The 24,765-nt window shown below is 36.3% G+C and overlaps 1 protein-coding gene across 1 annotated transcript in view; it reads right to left on the bottom strand.

Moving 5' to 3' along the window:
- Positions 1 to 24,765, bottom strand: part of MOXD1 (monooxygenase DBH like 1) — a 108,817-nt gene that overhangs the window by 71,726 nt on the left and 12,326 nt on the right. The window contains exons 2-4 of the mRNA XM_032274758.1: positions 10,489 to 10,635; positions 8,735 to 8,899; positions 8,513 to 8,596 (exon numbers count right to left, since the gene is read on the bottom strand). Of these exons, the coding sequence (XP_032130649.1) occupies positions 8,513 to 8,596; positions 8,735 to 8,899; positions 10,489 to 10,635 (396 nt within the window). The remainder of the gene's footprint in view (positions 1 to 8,512; positions 8,597 to 8,734; positions 8,900 to 10,488; positions 10,636 to 24,765) is intronic.

Genomic DNA, 24,765 nt, shown 5'->3' with positions numbered 1-24,765 from the left:
TGGTGGCAGAAAAACTAAGAAATCGTTTCATGTCAGTTGAAAATGGCATTATTTAAGGCCATAGAATGAAAGACTAACGGGTGACTTAAGAATGTGAAAGGCTACTTCCCAGAGGATAGTGAACAGTTGGTTTTTATCGTTACTTAGACAAGAACAGGAAGAAATTAGCTTAAATTTCATTTGGGATAAGTAATGGAAGCAAGCTATGAAATCTAATTCCCAGGGAATCTTTTCTTCAAAATAGAATAGAGACTAACTGCCTACCACTGTTTCAGTGCAGCCCTGACTCTAAGAATGAGAACACACTAGAAGTTTCAATCATTCATCTCTATAATCCCCTTCAAGGGAAGAAAACAAGCAATGACAAGCCTATTATGCAACAGGTGTTTTCACTTATTTCATTTCATCTTCGCTGAAAATTATTTTTCCTGCTTTGCAAGTCAAGACGCAAGCTATGAGAGTTAGTCTTCCCAAGGTTATCAAGTGAATGAGAAACACAGTTTGAACACAACTGTTACCTGTCTCCAGGGCCAATCCTTGCACACTGCACCAGCTTATCTCAGTAAAGTCTTGCTCACCCTGGCACTCTTGATTTTTATCTTTATTTTAAAATGACTTTATCTCTGTGACTTAAGAGGTATCTGAAAACTAAGGCAAATTGGGAATGTAGCCAGTACTTACTGAGCTATAAAATACATTGCCAAATATATAAGCATCCTACAGATACTGCCTTCATTGGATGACGGCTAACATATGAGGCAAATACTGTTATCAGTCTTATGTGCAGATGGAACCTAAGACTCAAAGATGTTAAATTGCTTGCTCTACAATCCACACGAGTAGGATGGGGAGCCAAGATTCAAACCAGCTGTTCTGACCCTGTAGGCCGTGCCACAACCACTAGATAATATGGACACTGTAAAGAGTTGTGGTTTCAGGATTTTATTTGTTGTGAATACTTCACATTTGCAGTCTTTTTGTGTTTAGAACCAGCTGCTACTGAAACTTAGTAGCCATTAAATAATATCTGTACCAAGTTTAGTTAAGTGTGTGGGAATTTAAAGATTAAAAAGTGAGTGGTTTATTGCCCAAAAAGAAGAAAGTCTATGAGCCTTAAAAATCAAGTATTTCTGTCAACAGACTAAGGAGCTACAAAGGTTTCTAGACATTCTGGATTTTCCTGGGGATTCTGGGTCACTTTGGCATGTTCTAGAAAGGACTAGGATGCCTCAAAACTTATGTTCCAAGTCCATGCTCGAGGTGCTAAAGAAACGGGCCTTTTAACTTCAAGGGAGGCAGCATTTCCACCTTGGCACGCCCAGTGACTAAAAAGCATGCATGTCACGAACTCAGACCACAGGGCAGCAGCCAAACCCCAGCACAGACTTCTCTTTTTGTTTTCATCAAATCACAGATATTTAGAAGTAGAAAGAGCCCATTGAGGTCATCTGGTCCAATCCCTTTATCTTACAGACAAGGAATTTGAGGACCAGGCAAGGTTAAGTACTTTCTCTAGGGTCAGAAGGCTAATTAGTGACAGAGTTAGCAATAAATCACTTCCATGAAAAAACATGCTTTCAAAGCAAATTTAATTACCTTGTACTCTCAAGTGACAAATAAGAACACCCATGCAGCTAGACAATCTCCAGTGTTTCTGTGAAGTAGATGTAACTCAAGAAGATCTAGAATGAACTTTATAACATTGAGCAATCTAAGTCAGCAGTCTTCAAAATGCATTAATTTGAGTCAAATCATCAGTTTTAGGAGAAGTGTTCCTATCAACTTTTTTTCTGTACAAAATTATAGTTTCAGCCACAGTAAATGCCCCAATATTTTCATTTCTTGTCTAGTAGATAAAAAATTGATAAAACTTAAGACACACTTAGAAATGAGGAATAATTTTTGTCATCCACAAACATTGTACCACAGATTCTTAAAGGAAAAGATTCTTTTCATTTTATGGCATAACTTTTTCTCTGGAAGATCAAGAATCATCCATTTTATCAATTGATGACAAAACCCAGAGTTGTAGTGGTAATCCACTGGTGTTAATAATTCAATAACCAAATATAGTATTGAAAAGTATTTAAGGAAATGGAAAGCATTTTCATGTAAGATAGATTGTAAAAGTTAATTTCTTTCAACATGCATCTAGCTTAAAAACCCATAGATTTGCCTTTAGAAAATAGAGTTAAATAAGAAAGGATAAAGGGAAACATTAATAAGTAAAAAGGAAAAAATTTGAGAATTGGAATGGATATGGGTAAAAACACAAATAACCATTAAGTCAATATTCAACAGCAAACACGTAGTCTCCCATGTGAAAAAGGAAACAGAAGGTGAACACATGAAAAAACAATGAGAACTAGACTGGGCACTCTGTGCAAATGCAGGCTGACAACAAAGCAAAATGCTATTTCCATCGGGGGAAACACTGCATCAATTAAAATATATTTTGAAATATTATTTAAGGAAAAAAGGAAAGACATATACTGTCAGAGAAGAGCTAATTCTGACAGCTGTAAAAGCATGTAGCTTGACATTGAGAATGCTCAAATTCCCACAATTTACTAAATTTAACCCCAAAGATGTACACATTCTCAGAAAATAGAAACCCTCTATCACACTTGATATTTCAGAAACGTGATAATGATGAGGTTTTCCATTTGGCTGTGTCTTTTTAAGTGAACACAGCAGAAAAATGGGCAGCAATGTCCATTTGACATGGTGTATTAAGCCTAATGTTCATGTTATGTGCCTACTATAGGAAAATCAATTTTGAGTGACTATTTCATGGCTCTACAGTAATCTGGCTTCAAGGACATTCCATGGCTATTCAATGTCAGTTATTCTTCAGTTTTCATGTTCTAGGAAACATTCTCCAAATGAAATCATTGAGATTTATGGGTGCTACCAATAGAAGAGAACAGATGCATGGATATTTCATGGGAAAAAAAAAAGATGTTCTGTTCAGTATCAAGTAATAAAGCATAGCATTTCTCTTTCTGTATCAATTGATGACGAAGAGGATGATGACAGTGTTTTACCTCAACTTCACATTTCTCCAAAGCTGAAAGTTTTCAAGGTGACCTCCCAAAATGAAGTGATGAGCAAGTTGGGCTCTCTTTGGAACTCTGAGTGCCTAGAAAGGGTTGACTTATTTGGGATCCCTCTGTAACCCAGAAACCTAACAAGATGATCGACAGATTAACAACGCTTGTTGCTAGTGATCTACAAAATGTTATTTAATTTACTTACTTTAACAGAAACTATGTTCCCAGCGCTGTTACAAATACTTTACAAATGTTAAACTCATTTGATTCACTTAATACTCACAGCAATCTTGTGAGGTAAGAACTATTATTATTGCCAATTTCCAGAGGAGGAAACTAAGGCACAGAAGATAAATTAATTTGCCTGAGGTCACACAACTAGTAAGTATAGTCCTCCCTTAAAACTCAGCAATGGTCAACCTTTTAGCTTGATGCTGCATCCTTTTCTGGGTCTCCTCACTAAAGAGTAGTTTTCAATGAAAAGTCATTCAGGGAGCAACACTGAAAATAAATAGTTGCCTGATAATAATAGTTGAGTTTATTAATAGTTTTCTAAGTGTCTGATACTGTGTTAAGTGCTGAAAAAATAACTCCTGTTTGATCCTTAATGTAAGCAATCCCATTAGGAGGCACCATTTCCCTTTAAATGAAAATACTGAGCTGTGGGTGGCCAACAACTTTTCCGTAAGTTACACAACTAATACATGGAAAGAAGGAATTCAAACCTGAACTATCCATCCAGTCATGGAACTCACCTACCATAGCATGAGGCGTACTGCTTCCCTATTACAAAGCTAGTCCTTTAGGGAGACGGGACTAAGGAATGAGGATTTTGGTTGGCATTTTTTTTTTTCTTTTGCCATAATGGGTCATCAACAAGATTTTAGGAAATGGAATGAGACAAATCACATTTAAGCAGATGGATTAGGAGTGTAGTTCATCTATGAGAATTCTCTGACAGTAAAATCCCCTCAAAAGAAGTAGTGTGTTAAACCAATTAATAACCCCAGTTTCTAGCAAAGTATATCCAACCATGACTCACAGTCATGACAATGACATTATTGTTCACTAAAGAGAGTGGTATAATCAACCTTCTTTAAAAACTTTAAATTTACAGTTAAGTCACATCTAAAATAAAGTTTAAAGAGTGTCATGCTGAAATATGGAGAGGTGGGCTGCAGGGTGTTCTCAAGTACCTGCCACAGAGATGATCTCACATGAAAAGTACAGTTTAAATATGAATTACCAAGAATGTTCTCTTCTATACTTTCCATATTCACCTGCAAGTGTGACATGCTGGCATCTGATAATACCCACATTTTCAAGTCACAATTTTAAACATTTTTTTCAAGAATCAAAATGCAAATAAAAAAATTGAGATCACAAATAAATTGTGACAGCCAATAGTTGTATTATAATCCTATCTCTTCTAGAGATAAAATCATGTATGTTTATTTTATATTTTAGTCATTTTAGAGATTATTTACCTTATTTTATAATTTTAGAAGCAAATAATTTTTACAATGTTATAATGTAAATTTTAAATATAATAAATATTTTAAAATTTAGTGATTCTTATCAAACTATGGATATATTTTCTTTGCTCAGTCTTATAGTTATTATAAGTATAAAATATATGCAGTAGTCCTCCATCATCTAAGGAAGAAACATTCCAAAACCCCCAGTGGATGGCAGAAACTGCAAACTCTATACATACTATGCTTCTTCCTATACATGCATTAAAGCTTAATTTATAAATTAGGAGATTTCCAAATCTTTTGTTGTAAGAGATTAACAATAATAACTAACAATAAAGCAGAACAATTATAACAATATACTGTAATTAAAATTATGCGAATGTGGTCTCTCTCTCTCTCTCTCTCTCTCTCTCAATATATCTTATCGTACTGTACTCACCCTTCCTGTGATGTGAGATGATACAATACATACATAATGAAATGAAGTGTGATGAATGACATAGGCATTGTGATGTAGTATTAGGCTGCTACTGACCTTCCATATTCCTGAATCTCTGCAGCTATCCCTCACTTGCATTAAATGGCTTTGTGTCACTCATTTCAGGGGATTTTTTGTTGAAGGCTTTGTATAGGCTCAGTGCTTTCTAGCGCAGCACGCTGCTGTCAACTGGAACACGTTTCTGCTCATGTCTTCTACCCACAAATGTAATGCCTTTTCCATCTCAACTAGGCACTTATCATGCACCATGGCCATAACTTTTGCAGTCTGAAGTGAGACAGCAAAACTAGCGTGAATTTCTTTTTCTTTCTTCACAATTTCACAGAGAGAAGATTCATTCTCAGCATAGGTCTTAGCAACCTCATCGTGTTTCTCTCTTTGTTGAGACCTTTCCGCTTTTCACTTGAAGCACTTGATGGCTTCTCCTGGGAATCCCTGCATTGCTAACATCATTACCCTTGTGCTTTGGGGCCCAATGTTAAGAAAAATAAGGGTGACTTCAACACAAGCACTGTGATACCATGACACTCTGATAACTGCATCAGTAACTCTGATAACTGAGATGGCTACTAAATGACTAACGGGTGGGCAGCGTTTCCAGTGTGAATATGCTGGACAAAGGAATGATTCCTGTTCCAGATGGCATGGAGCAGGACAGTGCAAGATTTCATCAAGCCACTCAAAATGGTATGCATCTTAAAATTTAAGAATTGTTTATTTCTGGAATCTTCCATTTAATATTTTCAGACCACTGCTGACCACGGGCAACTTAATCCATGGAGCCACAGGTAAGTGGATCCAGGCACTAACAACATTTGAACTGCAAATACAAATGAATTCTTTGTGTGCATTAGACTCCAGAAAATGAAACTGATTTCTCACAATTCAACTGTAGTCGATATTCTTAAAACTCACTGCAATTGCACACTACACAATATAAAATCAATATTCTCTTTTCTGTGAAAGTTCTTTTTGTTTGCAGCAGAAAAGGATTGAGGCTTGTTGATACAGTGATTTGTGGAACAAAAAATAAAGAATAAGGAGAAGCCCTTAACTGATGGCTTTAAAAAAAAATAGGAGTCTTTGATTTTATGAAAAGAATATATACTTTTCTTAAATTATTAGAAATTCTCTCTACTAGAAAAAAAGAACATGGAAATCAGCTTAAGGCAAGTCATAGATCTATGACTTCTACATCATTAAAGTTTTACTGACACCTTGAATAAGTTGCAAATGAAATCTGGTTTTGAAAGACTGCCTTAAAACCACTTGCATATTACTAAATATTTTGAATTTATGTTTCCAGTGGAGCTTTCTTTGCTTTTTGAATGGTATCCTATTTGAGTTCATTTTCAAGGAAAATGTTTCATAATACTTAATAAACTTTAAAATATTTTAAGGTTTAGCAAGATAAGAAATCTATCCTATAAGTGGTATTCTCACATAATAATGGAATTTTAAATTCTAGCCACCAAATTTCTGTTCCCTATAACAATAACAAAAGTGTATATGAGCATTCTTTTATGACCTACTGTCCTTCCCTCAAATCCCCTCTTGCTCAAGGTAAAGAATTTTTGTTGTCTAGGAGACCTCCAAACATTGCAAAAAAATGCTCCAATGCCTTTCATGTTGATGCAAACATCTAGTGAAGGCAGCTATGTAGTCCCCAAAGTACTTAATTCTAAGTTCATTTATCTGAGAATTACTCAATATGCTTCTTATAGGAAAGTGTATCCGAGTATTATTTGATATGCTTCTTATCGGAAAGTTAGCTAAGAAAGATGAGGTAACAAGCAAATATCCAACATAAGGAGTTGGAACATATATTGACCTCCCTGAAACATATATAATTATTTTTATTTCATTCAACTCAATCATTAGCATTAATAATAGAAAGAATAAAAATGCATTAACATTAAGTGGTTAAGAAATGTACAATTAATGTTTGCCAGAAAGTGGATAAAGGAACATTTGTTTTTATTTCTGAATCTATAGTTTTACATTTGTCCCTTACACCAAGTTCCAATTAAATTTACTGCAAATGACATATAGTATATATAAATGAAACATCCTCTTTTCTGAGAAAGACTTTTCATTGGTAAAAGGAAGGACCTTGGCAAGGTATTAATTATACAAAATTAGAATTTGCATTTCCTTTTCCCTTACACAAAGTAGAAAATAACTTATTGCACAGAGGTAAATGACTCACTTGCAGTCACGTTGTTGGTAAGTCTCCTGTTTGCAAAAATATCCTAGAAATATTCAGGACAACATATTAACTCAATAACATTCCCTAAAGCCACCCATTTGCCTCTGTATGTAGTTATGAATCATTTTGTGAACCAAAGGCAGGTCTGTGAGCAAAAATGTTTGTAAACAAAAATGTTTGTAAACAAAAGGCAACTAGGGAAATACATTAGAATTTTACAAATTTAAGTCACAAACTTGGAGAATGTGCTCAGTGTTTCTATCTCTGCTAAAATGTGTTGAGGTTGGTAGGGAAAGTGTTATGACTGTCCACCTTTTGCAGATGAGAAAACTAGGGCTACAGCATTACCCCAGAGCGACTTACCTCGGAGTACACATTTAATTAAAGGGTAGATTTACGATTCTCAAACCCATGTATTTCCCTCTAGATTCCAGAGTCTAGCAATTCATTCCTTGTCCACGCCACTTCACTACATAGTCTGGGGACTGATCAAAAGGCAGCAAAGTCTGGCCTTCTGAATATTTACAGTATTCTGTATGCACTATTTAATTCTATCTTATTCTTTGTGGTGTCTTGGCCATGTCTCCCCAGTATACTTTAAGTTCTTTGAGAGCACGGATCATACCTTTGGCCTCTGTGGAATTGCCAACAATTACTAGCACAGAGCCAAGGACTTGTAACTTTTTAAAAATATTTGTTCATTCACTAGGTAGATGTAAAAGTTCTGGGAGGCCCATTCCAGGAGAATGGAAAAGAATTGCTTGCCACGGGCAAATTGAATTTATTTATTACCCAATTCTGCATTTTTTTATTTCTGTAGAAATTCACTAATTTTCTTTTTTCTATTTTCAAAAAAATGTTATCACAGTGTTTTTTTTTTTTTCAAATGACAGTATCCACTATTTTCAATAAAGCAGATGTTCTCAATCATTATTGGTGAGGGATGTACCCTTTATGGGCATAATTTATCAATATGTAAACATATTATTTTAAATTGCAATTTCAGAAATTCCATTTGTAGAAATGTTTCCTAAAATAATAACTAGCGGTGTTCAAGTGCATACCAAAATTAGGAGATAACTAAAATATTAGCTATAATCCAAGCTTTCAGACTTTTAAAACAGTATGAAGGTCAACCAAGCCAGTTCTTTTTTTCAAAAAACTTTCAAATAATTGAAAAATATTTCTATATTTTGTACTGTTTTCATCAAATTAACAACATCAATTTATTCTTCCATTTGTACAAACTGATTTTAGCCTGTGAATCACATACCTTTATTACATGATGCTTTTCTTGGAACACAGGAATCTTAAACATTTGGCACCAATATGTTGTATCTTTGTTTGGAATGGGAACCTGTCTTAATAAAAATGCGGGGAAGACACAAAGTCACATTCTCTTAACATGCTACTAAATACAATAATGTAAGCAAAAATGCTCGTACACACTTTGAATAAGTCCATCCCTATAAACATAAAACCCGAAAACACTTACGTCCTGATTTACTAGATCAAAGTACGGTAAGGCTGTAGAGAGCACACTGGTTTTCTCAGGATTCAATAACCGCAGACTCTTGGTGCCCCTGTTGGAGTCATGGTACTTGGGACCAGCTTCCGCATCTTCACGGTGGTAGGCCCAGATCACTCTCACAGTGCTATCCTGGGTATAAACATGAGTGTGATTAGGTCTCATGAGACCACTGTCCTTACCACTGAGTTGAGTTTACAGAACTCTATTGTAAACAAGATATAGAAGTGAAGAAAAGAAAATAACATTTGGAGTTCTCAACATGGTCTCTAACATTAATTGCACAAATTTGATTAAATCATTAAGAATCCAAACACATGAGTTACTTTGTGGAAGGAATCATCTCTCAGCATGCAAGACTATGTGTTCCAATCCATACTGAAGGACAACTCACTCAGTAATTACACTCTTAAGAATATGACAACAATAAATCATTGCCATGCTGAAACTTTAAACTTGGAACTGATGGCGTCTAAACAAATATTCTTATTCAGTAGCAGAGACTTTGGAAAGTTAAATGCCAAGGACCATTTTAGGGAAAAATAAATTAATACAGTGAAAATTAAAATTACCTTAAGACTTTTCCTTTTACAGTAGATGTTTTCCTAGGAACTAGCCTAGTCACACGTATAAATTTAAAGAAAGAATAGATACAGAAGGATTTCTGAGTCTAGTTTTTTAATTATACTAGAGTGAATCTATAGTCATTTCATGAATCCTGGGAATTTCCTAGGAACTGGTTTACTGCAACTAGGGAAAGTACTGTCAGATGAAATTGGTTTCCATTGAGCAACCAAGAGAGATTGCCCAAAGGGCTATACGGTGGGGAGGGTTTGCTGGGGTGTAAAGAAATTGTTCAATCCTCCCACAGATAAAGGTGTTTTCGCCAGATCTTTGTAATAAAAACTTTGAAAATAAATAATAAAGCAAAAGCTATTTATTTTAAATGTTCTCTTTGCTATATTCTTCCTTAATAAGTCAAATGACTATAATAATTATTCCAATTAAAGTATAATTACACTGTATATTGAATAAAAAGTAATGCCTCTTTTGCATATGTTTTTTTCTGCCTTTTACTCTTAATGCTGAATGTTAATCAGAACTGCTTCATATTTTTTACATTCCCATTTTTGAAGCTTTGATTTACCAAATAGTAAAAGATAATTATATTGGTCTATACAAAATAAAATCAATCCAAACAATTCATGGAAATTTCTGAAGTAGTACATACCTTTCAAATATTTAATTTGCATGTGCATAAAGATATTAATTTTTGCATGAAGTCTGAATATAAGAAATCTCATAATATGCCAGTAGGCAATTATAATCAGCCACCTATTCATCTCGATTTTAGAAATTTACAAAGATGAGTCCATTACAAATCAGATGAATTATATCCTAATATTCAGATTCACAATTCTCTTTTGTGTAATACATTTCTTCAAGCATTTATCTGTTATATATTTTCAAACTTTATAGAAAAGAAAGTAAAATGTATTTACATTAAATCATACAAATTTTAACGGGATCTTCAAAATGTTAAACTCATACAAAAGTTGATTTTATTGAAATTTGTAGTCTTATACTTTATTGGCTTCTAAAAAAGATTTCAAAAATATTCCAAAAAAGACTATATGACTCGTTTCTCTTATTCTTTAAAGTGATTCACAGGTATAAATATACAATTTATTCATGCATGAATTCACTCACAGATGCCTTACCGTAATACTCTTGTCATTTATGTCACATGTATGCAGCTCTCTGGTAAATTCAATTATTGTGTGGGTACTATTTTCCATGGCATATTCTAGGTGGTAATCTTGCTGAGCATCTTTTTTCAATTCTCTATTTGCATTTGTAAAATAATCCTGTGGAAAATATGGGAAAGAAAAATCAGGATACCTAAATACAGAGAGAAATGAATTTATAGGACCTTTAAAAACAAAATCTTGTTATCTAGAGTTATTTTATAAATGCCAGGAATTTCCAAGGGGATGGAGTACTCCAACTGGGGAATCAGGTCCCTGGGAAACTAGTCCATCTTTGAAATTCTGGCCTTTCAGGAAAACATAGTGTAGACTGATAACATCATAGAGCATCAAGAGATGGAATGAAGTAACATTTGATATCATTGTGTGCCTTTCTTTCCTTGTAAAACTTAAAAGAGGGACAATAGCACTATGAAATGTCTTACCGCAAAGTGATGTAACTAGTTAGCAGCAAAGCCAGAATCAGCCCTAAGGTCATCACTCTTTCCATTACAACTCCTGTTGGAGCCCCACTTCACCAGTCATAAGAGCAAAGAGATCCATGGGCAAGTTCGGATTATAGGTTGTTTCGGTATGACTTTTTATGCCATATCCTTATTAAAATGAAATGCAATAGAAAATATGCAAAGAAAGGAAACCAGTTGAATTAGACGATATTGAAAATCTCGGAAAGTTTTATTTTTGGGGATTAGCCATAATTTTTGCACTGAACTTGTTCAGTGGTGTACATATCACTTCTGAGAGACAGACCAGTTCAGTGGAGAGAACATGGGCTTTGCAAGAAAATGACTAGGACGTGACCCCCAGCTGTACTCTTAAACAGCCCTGAAGAACTGTTGAAGTAAAACTCTGAAAGCTTTAGTTTTAATATTAGTAAAATGGGGATAATATATGCCTATTTTATACATTTTGGAAAATAAACAAATGAGCTAGTATGGGAGGGGGCATGACTGCCCATCATGGTTAGCACCCATTTGATACTAATTTCCTCTTCTCTTTTGCACCATAGTTCGGTTTTATCCCCAAAATATCTTCTTATGTCTTTTAACATTCGCCTACTTTGTTGAGTCATCAAAACCACAGTATTAACTTTTGTCAATTATGAAAGACATAAAATTTGCCTTAATTACTGCCTTACTGGTTTTCCAGTGCTTAATGATATTTTATTTTTGAGAAATTGTACCGTTGATTTAGAAACATAATTATGCTGAAACATAATTATAATTCCTTTTACGAACAGTAAAATTGTATTTGAAGAATTGATTGCGATGTTTGAGAAAATGCAACATACAAGATAAAACCTCACAGTGTCTACAAAAGTCATACTAAAATAGATGGCATTTGGCATTTTTATTCCTAGCACCTTTGTATGGTAATCATCAAGTGCGCATACATTTCACATCCAGGGTACCAGATCTAGATTTTCTTTAATATGTTACAACCCAAATTATTGGCAATGCGGAGTCTAACTCACCTTTCTTCACAACGGTAACAATAACGACTACAGCTTCTTATATTCAGCAAGCCCTGTTTACATCTGTTACATGTATTAGCTAATCTAATCTTCAAATCAAATCTATTAGATAAAACTATTTTTCCATTTTACAGATGAAGACATCAAAGCACAAAGAAGTTAAGCAACTTGCCCAGGATTTACAGCTGGTAAACGGAAAGGCAGGATTCAAACCCTGGTACTCTGGCCCCAGAGTCTGGATCCTTTTTCACTCTTCTACAGTGTAGTGGCCACTGCTGGACTAGGATGGGTATGTATATTTTTGTTTATTTTTTCTGTCTACAGAAACTATGTCAGTTTTTCAAATAAAATGTTACTTTTCTTCTGCCAAAGTTGAGGTTTGTCAAAATTCTTATTTTGAGAACTGGATTGCAATTGTGAAAGTAATTTAAATGAAACACTCCTGTGCGTTTATGATTTTCTCATTTTTCATCACATAGATTTTACAATATGTAAATGAAATAATGTCTGTAGACAAAGAGAAATTTAGATCAGTTAAGTGTGACTTTTCACTGAACTCATATTTCATTACATGATCCAAGGAGTTTTTGCAATACAATACAAACAGTAATCAGTTCAAAGAGTAGAATAATTATCCTAGTCGTGCAAATAAGTGCCCAAAACCATTATTTCCACAAACTATCCAGCTGGTTTGCCAGTTTTCCACTCATTCTATTTCCACTCAACAATACCAACTCCTTTCGGCTATTCCACCTTTTTCTGGCTTTTCAGATCACTTAGTTATCAGAAAATGACAGAAATTTCACTCAACTTACGTTGATGAACCCTTGCGCCATCTGCCCTGTGTAATCAGGTGAGTGCCTAATATTTAGAAAAGACGGCCACCAATTACTTCAAAGTTCTGGACTGTCGGAAAAATGCAGTTGTCTAAAAGAAGCTCATATCTTTAACCTTTCTGAAGGAAAATATGGTTGGATCTTATTTTAAATAAAATTTAAATGTGAACTAACCTAGCCACCACTGTAATTCCACTATAATTTTTTCACAGGCTGGGCATGGTGGCTCACGCCTGTAATCCCAGCACTTTGGGAGGCTGAGGTGGATGGATCACTTGAGGTCAGGAGTTCGAGACCAGCCTGGCCAACATGGCAAAATCCCGTCTCTACTAAATATACAAAAACTAGCCAGGCGTGGTGCCAGGCACCTGTAATCCCAGGTACACAGGAGGCTGAGGCAGGAGAATTGCTTGAACCTGGGAAGTGGAGGTTGCAGTGAGCCAAGTTTGTGCAACTGCACTCCAACCTGGGTGACAAGGTCGAAACTCCGTCTCAAAAAAAAAATTTTTTTTTCACATTTTCCAACTTTTAGGTCCTATTTGGAGGCAGATCTTTGGATTTGATTATAATATGCCTTAACTTTCCAGATAATATTATTATTTAACATGTTTACTGCAACTGGGCCCTCACTGATGGCTGGAAATCCATGTTAATCTCTTGCTATTTTCCAAAGACACCTCCCAAAACAAATATTCTAAACCTTCTCTATGCAAGATTCCAACATTTCCCCACCCTTAGCTTATGATCACACGTCTCAGTTTATTGAGAGAATGTCAGTTATAATACATTAGAGCTCCCATTTTCATTCTATCCTAAAAAATATCTACTATATGGAATCAAAATAAAATACTGATTGTAAATGAAAGCAGAAAGAGGAAAAAATAAAAAGAAGATGGAATAAATAGAAAATAGATGTAAATGAAATGGAGAAACGTCACAATAGATCCTACAGACACTGAAAGGCTAATAATATTATGGCTACCTTGAAGCCAAATAATTGGATACTTTAGATGAGAAACAAAGTCCTTACAAGACAAAATCCAGCCAAAGTCATTCAGAAAAAGAGAGGTACTCTGAATAGTCCTCATGGGTAAAAACCTTCCTAAGAAAATTGTAGGCCAAAATGCTTTCACTTGGAATTTTACCAAATATTTAAGAAAGATTGTTCACAAATGCCAATTGTTCACAAATTCTTCCAGAAAACGAGAGAGGACAGAGCACCTCCTAACCCATTCTTTTAATAACAGCATTACTTTGTTACCAAAATTAAGGACACTACCAAAAAAATTACAGATCATTATCTCTCATGGACCTAGATGTGTATTTCCTTAAAAATAGAAATAAAAATATTTCTTAGCAAATAGAAGTCAGCAACATAAAAAAAAAGGATAATATAGCAGAGTTGTCTTAACAACAGGAAATCAATCAACACAACTCAGCACATCAAAAGTCTAAAAAAGAAAAACCATATGATGAACTCAAGTGTAGAAAAAAGAGTCTACAGCATTCATTCACTGCACAATCTTCAGTAAACTAGCAATAGAAGGGCCCTTCTTCAACCCTAGGCACCTATAAAAAACCTATAGGTAACATACTTAATGGTAAGAGACTGAATTATTCCCCCTAAGTTTAGGTACAAGTAAGTCCTGGAAACAAGACAAGGCACATTCGCCACGTGGAAAGCACTACAGGTTTGTAGTGGTTGTCCACCTTGAATGGTTTATTTCTGTTATTCCGTGGCTATATTTTCACCTCCCATTTCCCTAACTAAGGATTTCAAAGTTCTGTCCTTAAAATTTTATTTCTGTCTTCATATTTCATCACTTGGGAATCACATCTGCTCCAATCACCTTTATTCGGTATCACATATCCAAAAGTCTTTTTCACTTGGAAGTCTTATTGTCATTTCAAATGCAATAGATCCAAAATTGTATTCATCTTTTACCTGGAAGACTAGTATTCCTGAATTTCTTTAATTATACTGCCATTCTTCTAGCTATCTAAATTAAAAACTGTAGTCTTTTTCTTTTCTTTCTTGAGACAGGGTCTCGCTTTGTCATCCAGGCTGGAGTGCAGTGACACAATCACAGCTCACTGCAGCCTCATCTTCCTGGGTTCAGTTTTATTTTTTGTAGAGCCTGGTTTTTACCATGTTGCCCAGGCTGGTCTCAAACTCTTGAGCTCAAGTGATCTGCCTGCCACAGCCTCCCAAAGTTCTGGGATTCCAGGTGTAAGCCACCACACTTGGCCTGTAGTTTTCTTTTTTTCCCCCCCATTTATTTATTTTATTGCATTTTAGGTTTTGGGGTACATGTGAAGAACATGCAAAATTGTTGCATAGGTACACACGTGGCAGTGTGATTTGCTGCCTTCCTCCCCATCACCTACATCTGGCATTTCTCCCCTTGCTATCTCTCCCCAGCTCCCCACCCCCCACCGTTCCTCCCCTATTTCCCCCCAACTGACCCCAGTGTGTAGTGCTCCCCTCCCTGTGTCCATGTGTTCTCATTGTTCAACACCCGCCTATGAGTGAGAACATGCGGTGTTTGATCCTCTGCTCTTCTGTCAGTTTGCTGAGAATGATGGTTTCTTTAACTTCTTTCCTATGACTCAGATCTCCACACACAGCCCCCGCCTCTCTCAAGTCTTCCTTTAAAAACTAACCTGCCTTTTAGTTCTATTTCATTTCGACTTCTCCTATCTCCCACATGCTACCATTTACATACTCTGTCATGGTCTTCCTTGAAAATCACTCTCAGTGTGTCACTGCATTTTATTCAACATATGTAGTACAAAGTCTATCATTTAGAGTCCAGGTTTCCTCACATCAAGTCTAACCTGGCTTTCCAGGTTACCTATTATCAGCCTCACCACAGGACCTATACTCATTGTCCCCTTTAATTACTCTGCCTTTTCTCAGCTCTTTGCTTCTGTTCACATTCTTCTTCCTACTCTCTTCATTCAACTAGGAAATCCATCCTCTCCACTAACTCCACTTACTGAATCTCTTTTTCCCACTAAGGCTCATGATTCGATTTCCCCTATGAAGTTTTCTTTGATCATTCCAACCGGAAGTGATGGTTCCCTCTCTGATTCCCTATTCCTCTATTTACCTTCCTGTGTAGCATGCAATCTATTCTAGGCATTGCCTGATCTTTTCAATATATGAAAATTGCCTAGAATTCAGAAGTTAATCCTAGTAATTCAGTTATAAATTTGGGCCTTAGAATACTTATTTACATTGTCAATGGAACAAAAACAAAGGCGGGGGAGACAATGATTTTCCCATCCAATCTTAATTCTATTAACATATGGTTAAGACCGGGTACGGCATGTGTTTAACCAGATGCTAGAATGACTTTGGGTCTGCATGAGATGCCATACAGACAGATCTGGCACGGAAATCTGGGAATGTTGTTGTGACCTTTTAGCCCCTACATGCACATGAATCTTAGGAAACTGAAATTAGTATTTAGAAAAAAAGAGTTTATACATGCAACAACTATTTAAAATCCTTTTACACAAGGAGATAATCCCCTACCTATTTTAAATAAATAAGAAAAAGAATACATCTAGAGGGAGAAGTCATGTTTCAGAAGGTTTTCTAATGTTAATTTATATCCTCAGTACACAACACAGTGACTGGCATGTTGAAGATTCTCGTTAAATACATGCATACACTTTTGAAAAGGAACATCCTGCCTTTCTTTTTGGTTAAATCTAAATAAGGAGATAATTTTGAAAGTAAAAGATAAGAACATAAGAACCCATCATCTGATATTCATAGCTTTGTGGTATACAAATAGTTTAACTTAATGCGACCAAAGTATTCCCCAGTAGTACCTTATTTCTTCTTTGTATTAAGAATATGCTCAGACTGTAATCAAACACAGTCTTAGTGCTGTCAATATTATACAATAAAAGTGGCCTATTGGACAATCTTAAAAGCACAATTACATGAAGTAAAAGAAGAGAAAAAGACGAAAAAAAATTCTGCGTCCTAAATTTCATAGCATTTAACTATTCTTGCCTGGGGGAAGAAAAGCAGAAAAGAAAAGAGGGAAATAGAGGCAGAAAAAGAAAGCAAGCCCCTGGAAGAACAGTCAGCAATAAAACCATCAGTCTTGAGATTTAGACTGGCTAAACCTGAAAACAAGTGTTCAATGAATTTAAGTTTCCTGACAGTCTGACAAAGGGATAAATGTTACTCAAGTGGATAATCAATGGATAGATTATTGTTTACTATCATTCTCTGAAAAGAAATACTAGAGAATGAAACAAACACAGTAAAACATCAAACAATTAAGAGTTTGAATACAGTTAAAGTCACTTAGAAGCTGACATTCACAAAATCATATGATATAGTACTTAGGAGATATTTAAGAAAACTTCCCAGATCATTTGTACTACATCTGATTTCATCTTTAGAATTAGAACCAAATAACATCCTCGCCCACTCATTTTATTTAGCGAATAGTATCAAATGCAGCTCTATTATGCACTCATGGTAAAGGCCATTCCTCAGCCATCTTCCTATGGTGCTTTATATTCCAGGATTTTAAAAATAAAAATAGAAATATTGATCACTGTGCACTCTTTTGTCATAGCCTGATGTCACAATCATTATAAAAAGTTAATTGTATATGTATTTAATATATCATATATAATATCATAAATATACAATATTGATAAAAGTAACTCTAAGAATCATTAAAATTGGACTTTGTGTAGGTAAGAAGGGGTGAGTGGATTCAGAGAATCATGACTCTAGAAATTTGGTAAGAATTTAAGAACAAAAACGTAGATGTTTTTAAAATGTAAATAAAAAGCTGATATACAGAAGTCATTCTCACACTTATACAGTATTAATGATCTGGAAAGTGAAATTTACTTGAGGTAATGTTATTCTGCATGAATGGCTTTATGTGGATCTCAGTCATATTCAAATTCAAACACTTTGATTAAGATCAGCTTCAACATGAATCATCATTGAGGCATAACTTTTTTGTTTTTGTTGCGGATTATATTGATTATGTATTTAGCTTGTTCATACATTTTTAGATAAAAGTGTTATACCTGAAAATATGAGTTAATAATTCGATTCCAATAATAAAGCTAATTTTCAGTTGTACCATAGAATATTACTCCTGAAAATGTCGTCACAAGATATTTTCTCTTTTGAACACTTCACACTTTGAAAAACAAATGAAATATATACTTGAGGTTTCAAAAGCTCTGTAGCATCAGTAACATAAATTGTCACCAGAAGCTGAGAGAAAGTTATTTATTATTTAGCATGATAGCATGGGTACTTACTGTCACTTTCAAACTGAGATAACATACACCAAAAAAGCTTGCTGTGGTCCTCTTACTTAAAAGCATGATGACACACATGTTAAATTGGTTCTCTCATTGTCAGTCTATTTTTCTCTCACATAAAATCTTTGACTGGTGCTATGTTACACAGGAGGAAGTGAAAACTCTTACAAGTTTAATAAAAGATATGAATAGACTTTGGTTGAGCTTAGAAAACTGAATGTAAGCACAGCTGCTGGGAGATTCTTGAGAAAAATGTTACCATCTGTCATCATTTTCTTCAACAGGTGCTTGTAGTTTTCTTCTTTTTCCAAATCTCAAAAGCCTCATTACTTCAAACATTTGTTTATAATATCAATTTCTATAATAAGTGTTATGGTGGTTTAATAATATTAACAGTATAATAATAAATATTTTGTTAAAGGGAATCTTTGATCCTAAAAAATCATAGAACTGTATAAACAAATTATATAAACACAATCTTCAGAGTTCAATATGAGCTGACCTTAATAATTTATTTCTTTGCTAATCTTAGAAATTGAAGTGGAATGTCAAAATAGAAGGGGCTTACCTTTTAGAAACCACTTCAGATAAAACTGGGACTATCTATGTCTAATAAGGGATCTGCTAAATACCTATCGAAATGCCAAAATTTAAACCCGATAGCCAGTGTTCCAATGAGAAAGAGGCCCACCTGAGCAACCTGTTTGTTCTTTAAGTGCCACCTTCTAAAAGCACATCCTGAATTTCATCTCATGCCAAATGTCTCATTTCAGTTGTCAGGTAGGAGAATGTGATACCTTGCTATAATTATAAAATCATCAAAGATACAGAATAAAATCAAAATTTTGACTCTTCACTTGGAATAATACATTTCAGTGGAAAAAACAATTTCAGACTACACCATCCAAATAAGATACCACTTTGCCTTCATCCTATCCCAACACCTTAATTTTTAAAAAATTTAGATGATGTCTGGGTGCAGTGGCTCATGCCTGTAATCCCAACACTTTGGGAGGCCAAGGTGGGCAGATTACTTGAGGTCAGGAGTTTTAGGTCAGCCTGGCCAGCATGGTGAAATCCCGTCTCTACCAAAAATACAAAAATCAGCAAAAATTAGCCAGGCATGGTGGTGGGTGCCTATAATCCCAGCTACTCGGGAGGCTGAGGCAGGAAAATCGCTTGAGCCCAGGAGGGGGAAATTGCAGTGAGCCAACATCATGCCATTGCATTTCAGCTGGGTGACAGAGTGAGACTCTGTCTCAAAAGAAAAAATTAGGTGACTTCTTTTAACTAGTCCATGTCCGTTTTATGCAAGGAATTAATTTTGAAGATAAAATTCGTTCTTTCCTTTATCCTTCCTTCCTTCTTCCTTCCTTCCTTCTTTCCTCCCTCTCTGCCTCCCTTTCATTCTTTTCTTTTAACTGGTCATGTCCATTTTATGCAAGGAATAAATTTTGAAGATAAAACTGTTCTTTCCTTTAACCTTCCCTTCCTCCCTTCTTTCCTTCCCTCCTTCCTTCCTTCCTTATTTCCTTCCTTTCTTCCTTCCTCCCTCCCTCTCTTCCTACCTCCCTCTCCCTTTCAATCTTTTCTTTAACTGGTCATGTCCATTTCAGGCAAGGAATAAATTTGGAAGATAAAACTGGTTATTTCTTTTATCCCGCCCTCCCTCCCTCCCTTCCTCCTTCCCTCTCTCCCTTCTTTCCTTCCTTTCTTCCTTCCACAATTAGGAACCAGCCATGCAAAGTGTAGAGACAGTAGTTTCCAGGAAGAAAGAATAGCTATTGAAAAAGGCCGGACAGGAGGCTGGGTTATCCAGTGTGATGAAGCAACAAAAGCCTGTAGGACTGAATTACAGCGCCCAAAGGGGTGCACGAGGTCAGCAGGTATCAGATGAGGCCCCAAACACTGTGATAATGTACACGCTATTGTAGGAAGCTATAAACAGCAAATGGCATAATGTATATCTATATCTGTATCTCTATAATTCTGCGGCTTCCACATGAAGAATGAGAAGGAATAGGAGTGGTGGCTGGAAGACACTTAGGAGCTGGCAGTGGTCCTGCAGGTTCAAGCTTGAGTGGTTGTAACACTGGACAGAGGTGGGCATGTGTTAGATTTAGTTTCAAGGAAGAGTCAATAGAACTTGAAGATGGGTTTTATATATTGGGTGAAGGAAGGAGCAGAAACAAGGATGGCCCCTAATTTCTGACTGGAGCTAACAAGAAGTGCCATTTGTAGAGATGGGGAAGCCTGGGAAGGAAACAGGTTGGAGGTAAGTCAGGTTAAGTTTTAAGATGCCTACCTAAAGGGAAGGCCAGGAGGCAGAGAACATATAGACTTTTCTAGGATCAAAGTAAGGCACCACCAGTGAGGGGCTCAGGACCTCAGAAACTTCACATTCAGCTTTGCTTTTGAAGCCCCCCACCTTCTTTTGAATATATACCAGTCATAAAACATTCTTTTCCTTATTTTTATGATTTTTTTCAGATTTCAAAACTTATACACAACTATAGAGATTCAAAATATACTGAAATTGTTATTACTATTATTACTATTATTATTATTTGAGACACAGTTTCACTCTATTGCCCAGGCTGAAGTGCAGTGGCATGATCTTGGCTCACTGCAACCTCCACCTCCTGGGTTCAAGCGATTCTCGTGCCTCAGCCTCCTAAGTAACTGAGATTACAGGTGCGTGCCACCATGCCCAACTAATTGTTGTATTATTAATAGAGGCAGGGTTTTACCATGTTGTCCAGGCTGGTCTCAAACTCTTGAACTCCTGACCTCAACTGATCTGCCTGCCTTGGCCTCCCAAAGTGCTGGGATTACAGGTGTGAGCCACTGTGCCCAGCCAATATACTGAAATTAATAACAGGAAAAGAGATGAAATACACTCATAACCATTGTAATGGTTCAATGCATATCTATCCAGATACCAGGTGAACTTCTTGAGGCAGGTGAAAAAATAATATAGACAGTGTTATAGTTGCTGATGTCTTCCCACTTATTCATTTCTTGAATAACCTGAAAGTGTAAATGCAAAGTAATTTTAGCATCACGCATAAATTGGAAGATAAGCTGAAAGATACGTAATCCCAGTTCCCACCAAAGGAGAATGTGTCTCAAAAATATTTTAAGAAATGATCACACAGTATTCAATACTTCCAGTGATAATGCTCATGACCTCACAATCTTACAAGGCAATCCACTCAAATTTAATACCTCTGATTGTCAGAAATGTATTCCTTATAGTAAGCTACATTCTTCTACTCTTTAATGTATATTTATTGGGTCTTCTTTTCTTTCTTTGGGGGCTTAATAAGTAGGAATTAATCCACCTTTCCTGAGCAAGACCGTCCACTACTACTCTAAAGACAATGATTATGTCTTTCTTATTGTTCTTTATCCAAGCAAAATATTCTCAGCTGTTTTTCATTCCTCAGGTACTCAGATTTCCCAAGGTTTCACTCATCATGCAATTCTTTGATATGCTCCAGTTATCCACATGTCCATTAAAAGCTATTTCCAGAAGGAGTCCTCTGGTGTGGTCAGCCTAAGACAGGATGATATGTCAATATTACTTCCCTTGATGTGAACAGTACAATTTATAGGCTAACACTGAATTTATCTGTTTAGCAGCCATATTGTATTGAGCTAATATGATATGAACTAATATTTAGAGCTTTTTCATAAGAATTCCAGTTAAGTACAATTTTATATTTGTACATACACAGATAGATCATTTTTTAAGAGTTGTTGAACTTTATTTACTTGTACCCTCAGTGAATTTTTAACCTTTAGTTTCCTATGATTATTTTAGAATATCACTATCTTTTAAGTCCTCATTAGGTAACCTAATGTAGACAGTCTGTTAATAATGAGTTTGGGGCTGGATGCAGTAGCTCATGCCTGTAATCCCAGAACTTCGGGAGGCCGAGATGAGTGGATCACTTGAGGTGAGAAATTTGAGACCAGCCTGGCCAACACGGCAAAACCCTGTCTCTACTAAAAATACAAAAATTAGCTGGGTGTGGTGACACAAGCCTGTAATCCCAGCTACTTGGGAGGCTGAGGCAGGAGAATCATTTGAACCTAGTGGGGCAGAAGTTGCAGTGAGCCAAGATCACGCCACTGCACTCCAGCCTGGCGAAAAAGCGAAACTCTGTCTCAAAAAAAAAAAAAAAAAAAGTTTGGGTTATGAGTTTTAAATATTTATGATTATAACTAATTCAACTTTTTAGTGCATCCTCTACAAGGATATAATGAGAGACCCTGCAAACATACCTTACTATCACTCATGTACCTATATTTAATACTGTAATCTACGGGTCCAGCAAATCAAATGCAAAAGAAAAAGCCATCTTGTATAGTCTGTGTGTACTGAAACCATGCTGGTCTCTAGTCATTAATGATTGCAAGGTGTTCACAAACCAATTGCTTAAAGTTTGACTTCAAATTTTTTTCAAAAATTACTATAATCTCTCCCATGTATACATTCAGTGCAGACCTTTTCCTTAAGTTAAAAAGCTGGAATATTTGTCTTCATGTGGTCTTCTGACCATTCTCTCATTACACTAAGCGATGGATTCATTATAATATCTTGTATTTATTGAGTATTTTCAGTGTGTCATATACTCTACTAAGAGTTTAACATGCCTATTTCATTCAATCCTCAGAAAAGCCCATGAGTTAAATATTTCCTTCACAGAAGGAAACTGTCACTTAGGTTAAGGAGTTCTCCAAGGACCACATAATGAATAAGTAGCAGCAGTGCTGGGACTCACACCCTGTCTAGAAGATATCCTGCTTGATATTTCTTGAATATCTGCCAAGCACGTGGAATTGTTCCTGGTACCTCCAGAAGATCTGGCAGCACTGACACAGTCATCAACTTGCAAATGTTCCTCCACACTCTAATAAGATATTAATTATCCCCCACTGCTGCTACTCTTCCTCCTCCTCCCTTCTGCAACTGTAGCTTGAGGGCATTTCGCTGCTTATTAGTAACCTTGGAGAATGGAGAGGAAAGGGAAAGGATATCTATTTACATAACCGGAAAGATGCTGGAAATTTTTTCAGAATAAAAAGGGGGTCCGTTTTGTCACTGTTAATTTCAACAAATGATTTTGGAGAACACTTCTCTTGGCTTAAATACAAGCTCAGAATTACCTGGGACTTTCATTTACTAATGAGACAAAATAACGTTGCTTTGATGCCCTGTGACCACACACAGCTGTTAAATTTTAAACTGTGTGTGTGCAGTTATTCCCGTTGCTTAGAAATACAGCAGCTGATACCAGCTGACAAAAGGTGTGTAGGAATGGGAGGCGGCTATGAGGATGAAAGAAAAGTTCCTAGTTCAGAATATTCTGAAACACACCTCTACTCTCAGTTCAACAATTGCTGTCTCAGTCCATATATTATTATTTTTAGCATTTTGGAGACAGGGTCTTGCTCCGTTCCCCAGGCTAGAGTGCAATGGTGAAATCATAGCTCACTTCAACCTCAAACTCATGGTCTCAAGTGATCCTCCTGCCTCAACCTTCTGAGTAGCTGGGATTATAAGCGTGAGCCCCTGTGCCCAGCCCTCACTATATAAATTAAAGAAAATACTTAGAGTTATCAACAAACTCATTAAGCTTATCTCAGAAGGGTTTCCATGCTAGGACAACCCAGCTTGTTTTCCTATCTTAAAAAACAATCTGAAATGTGCAAGCATATGCTAGCCCTTGCTTAAAACATCAGATGGTCACTCTGAATGGCTGTGTGTGGAATCGTGCTTTGTATCCCCACATCCTATGCCTGGAATTTTCCATACCTCTACAAGTCAAGTTGCCTAATTCCTACCAAAGAACCTAACCACATAGGTCAGTAGTTACTGAACTTACCCGACACTGGAATCAATGGAGAAACTTGAAAAATACGTTAATGCCTCTGTCCACTGCCCAGGGACTGTGCTTTGACTGGTGGGAGATGGGGATGCCTGGGCACTGGAATTATTAAAACATCTCCAAGTGATTCTAATGTGTAGATGAACTTGAAATTTTGAGAAAGGAATCAAAAGTATGTTTCCAAGTTCTCACTTCTCTATTAAAACTCTGCCTGCTCGTTACTGAACTGCAGTCTGCCATAGTACGAACTCATTTTGGCCCTAACCGAAAGGATCTGGGTCTCCCACGTATCAGGAGGGCTAGCTTCTACCTGGTTACACCTACCATGAGTTTCCTTTTATAAGTGAGATTTCAGTGTATATACTTCATAGGGAAAAAGGGCAGAAATTTAGTTTTTCCTAAGAAACTTGAGATTTCAAAGTTTTAGTTTAAAAATTGCATGAAGCCAGGCGCGGTGGCTCAAGCCTGTAATCCCAGCACTTTGGGAGGCCGAGGCGGGTGGATCACAAGGTCAAGAGATCGAGACCATCCTGGTCAACATGGTGAAACCCCGTCTCTACTAAAAATACAAAAATTAGCTGGGCATGGTGGCGCGTGCCTGTAATCCCAGCTACTCAGGAGGCTGAGACAGGAGAATTGCCTGAACCCAGGAGGCGGAGGTTGCAGTGAGCCGAGATCGCGCCATTGCACTCCAGCCTGGGTT

This window comes from Sapajus apella, unplaced genomic scaffold (genome assembly GCF_009761245.1).
Source record: "Sapajus apella isolate SASKATOON/1434 unplaced genomic scaffold, GSC_monkey_1.0 scaffold6, whole genome shotgun sequence".
NCBI classification, from domain to species: domain Eukaryota; kingdom Metazoa; phylum Chordata; class Mammalia; order Primates; family Cebidae; genus Sapajus; species Sapajus apella.
Note: the sequence above shows the minus strand (reverse complement) of the source record. Positions and strands in the feature narration are given on the sequence as shown.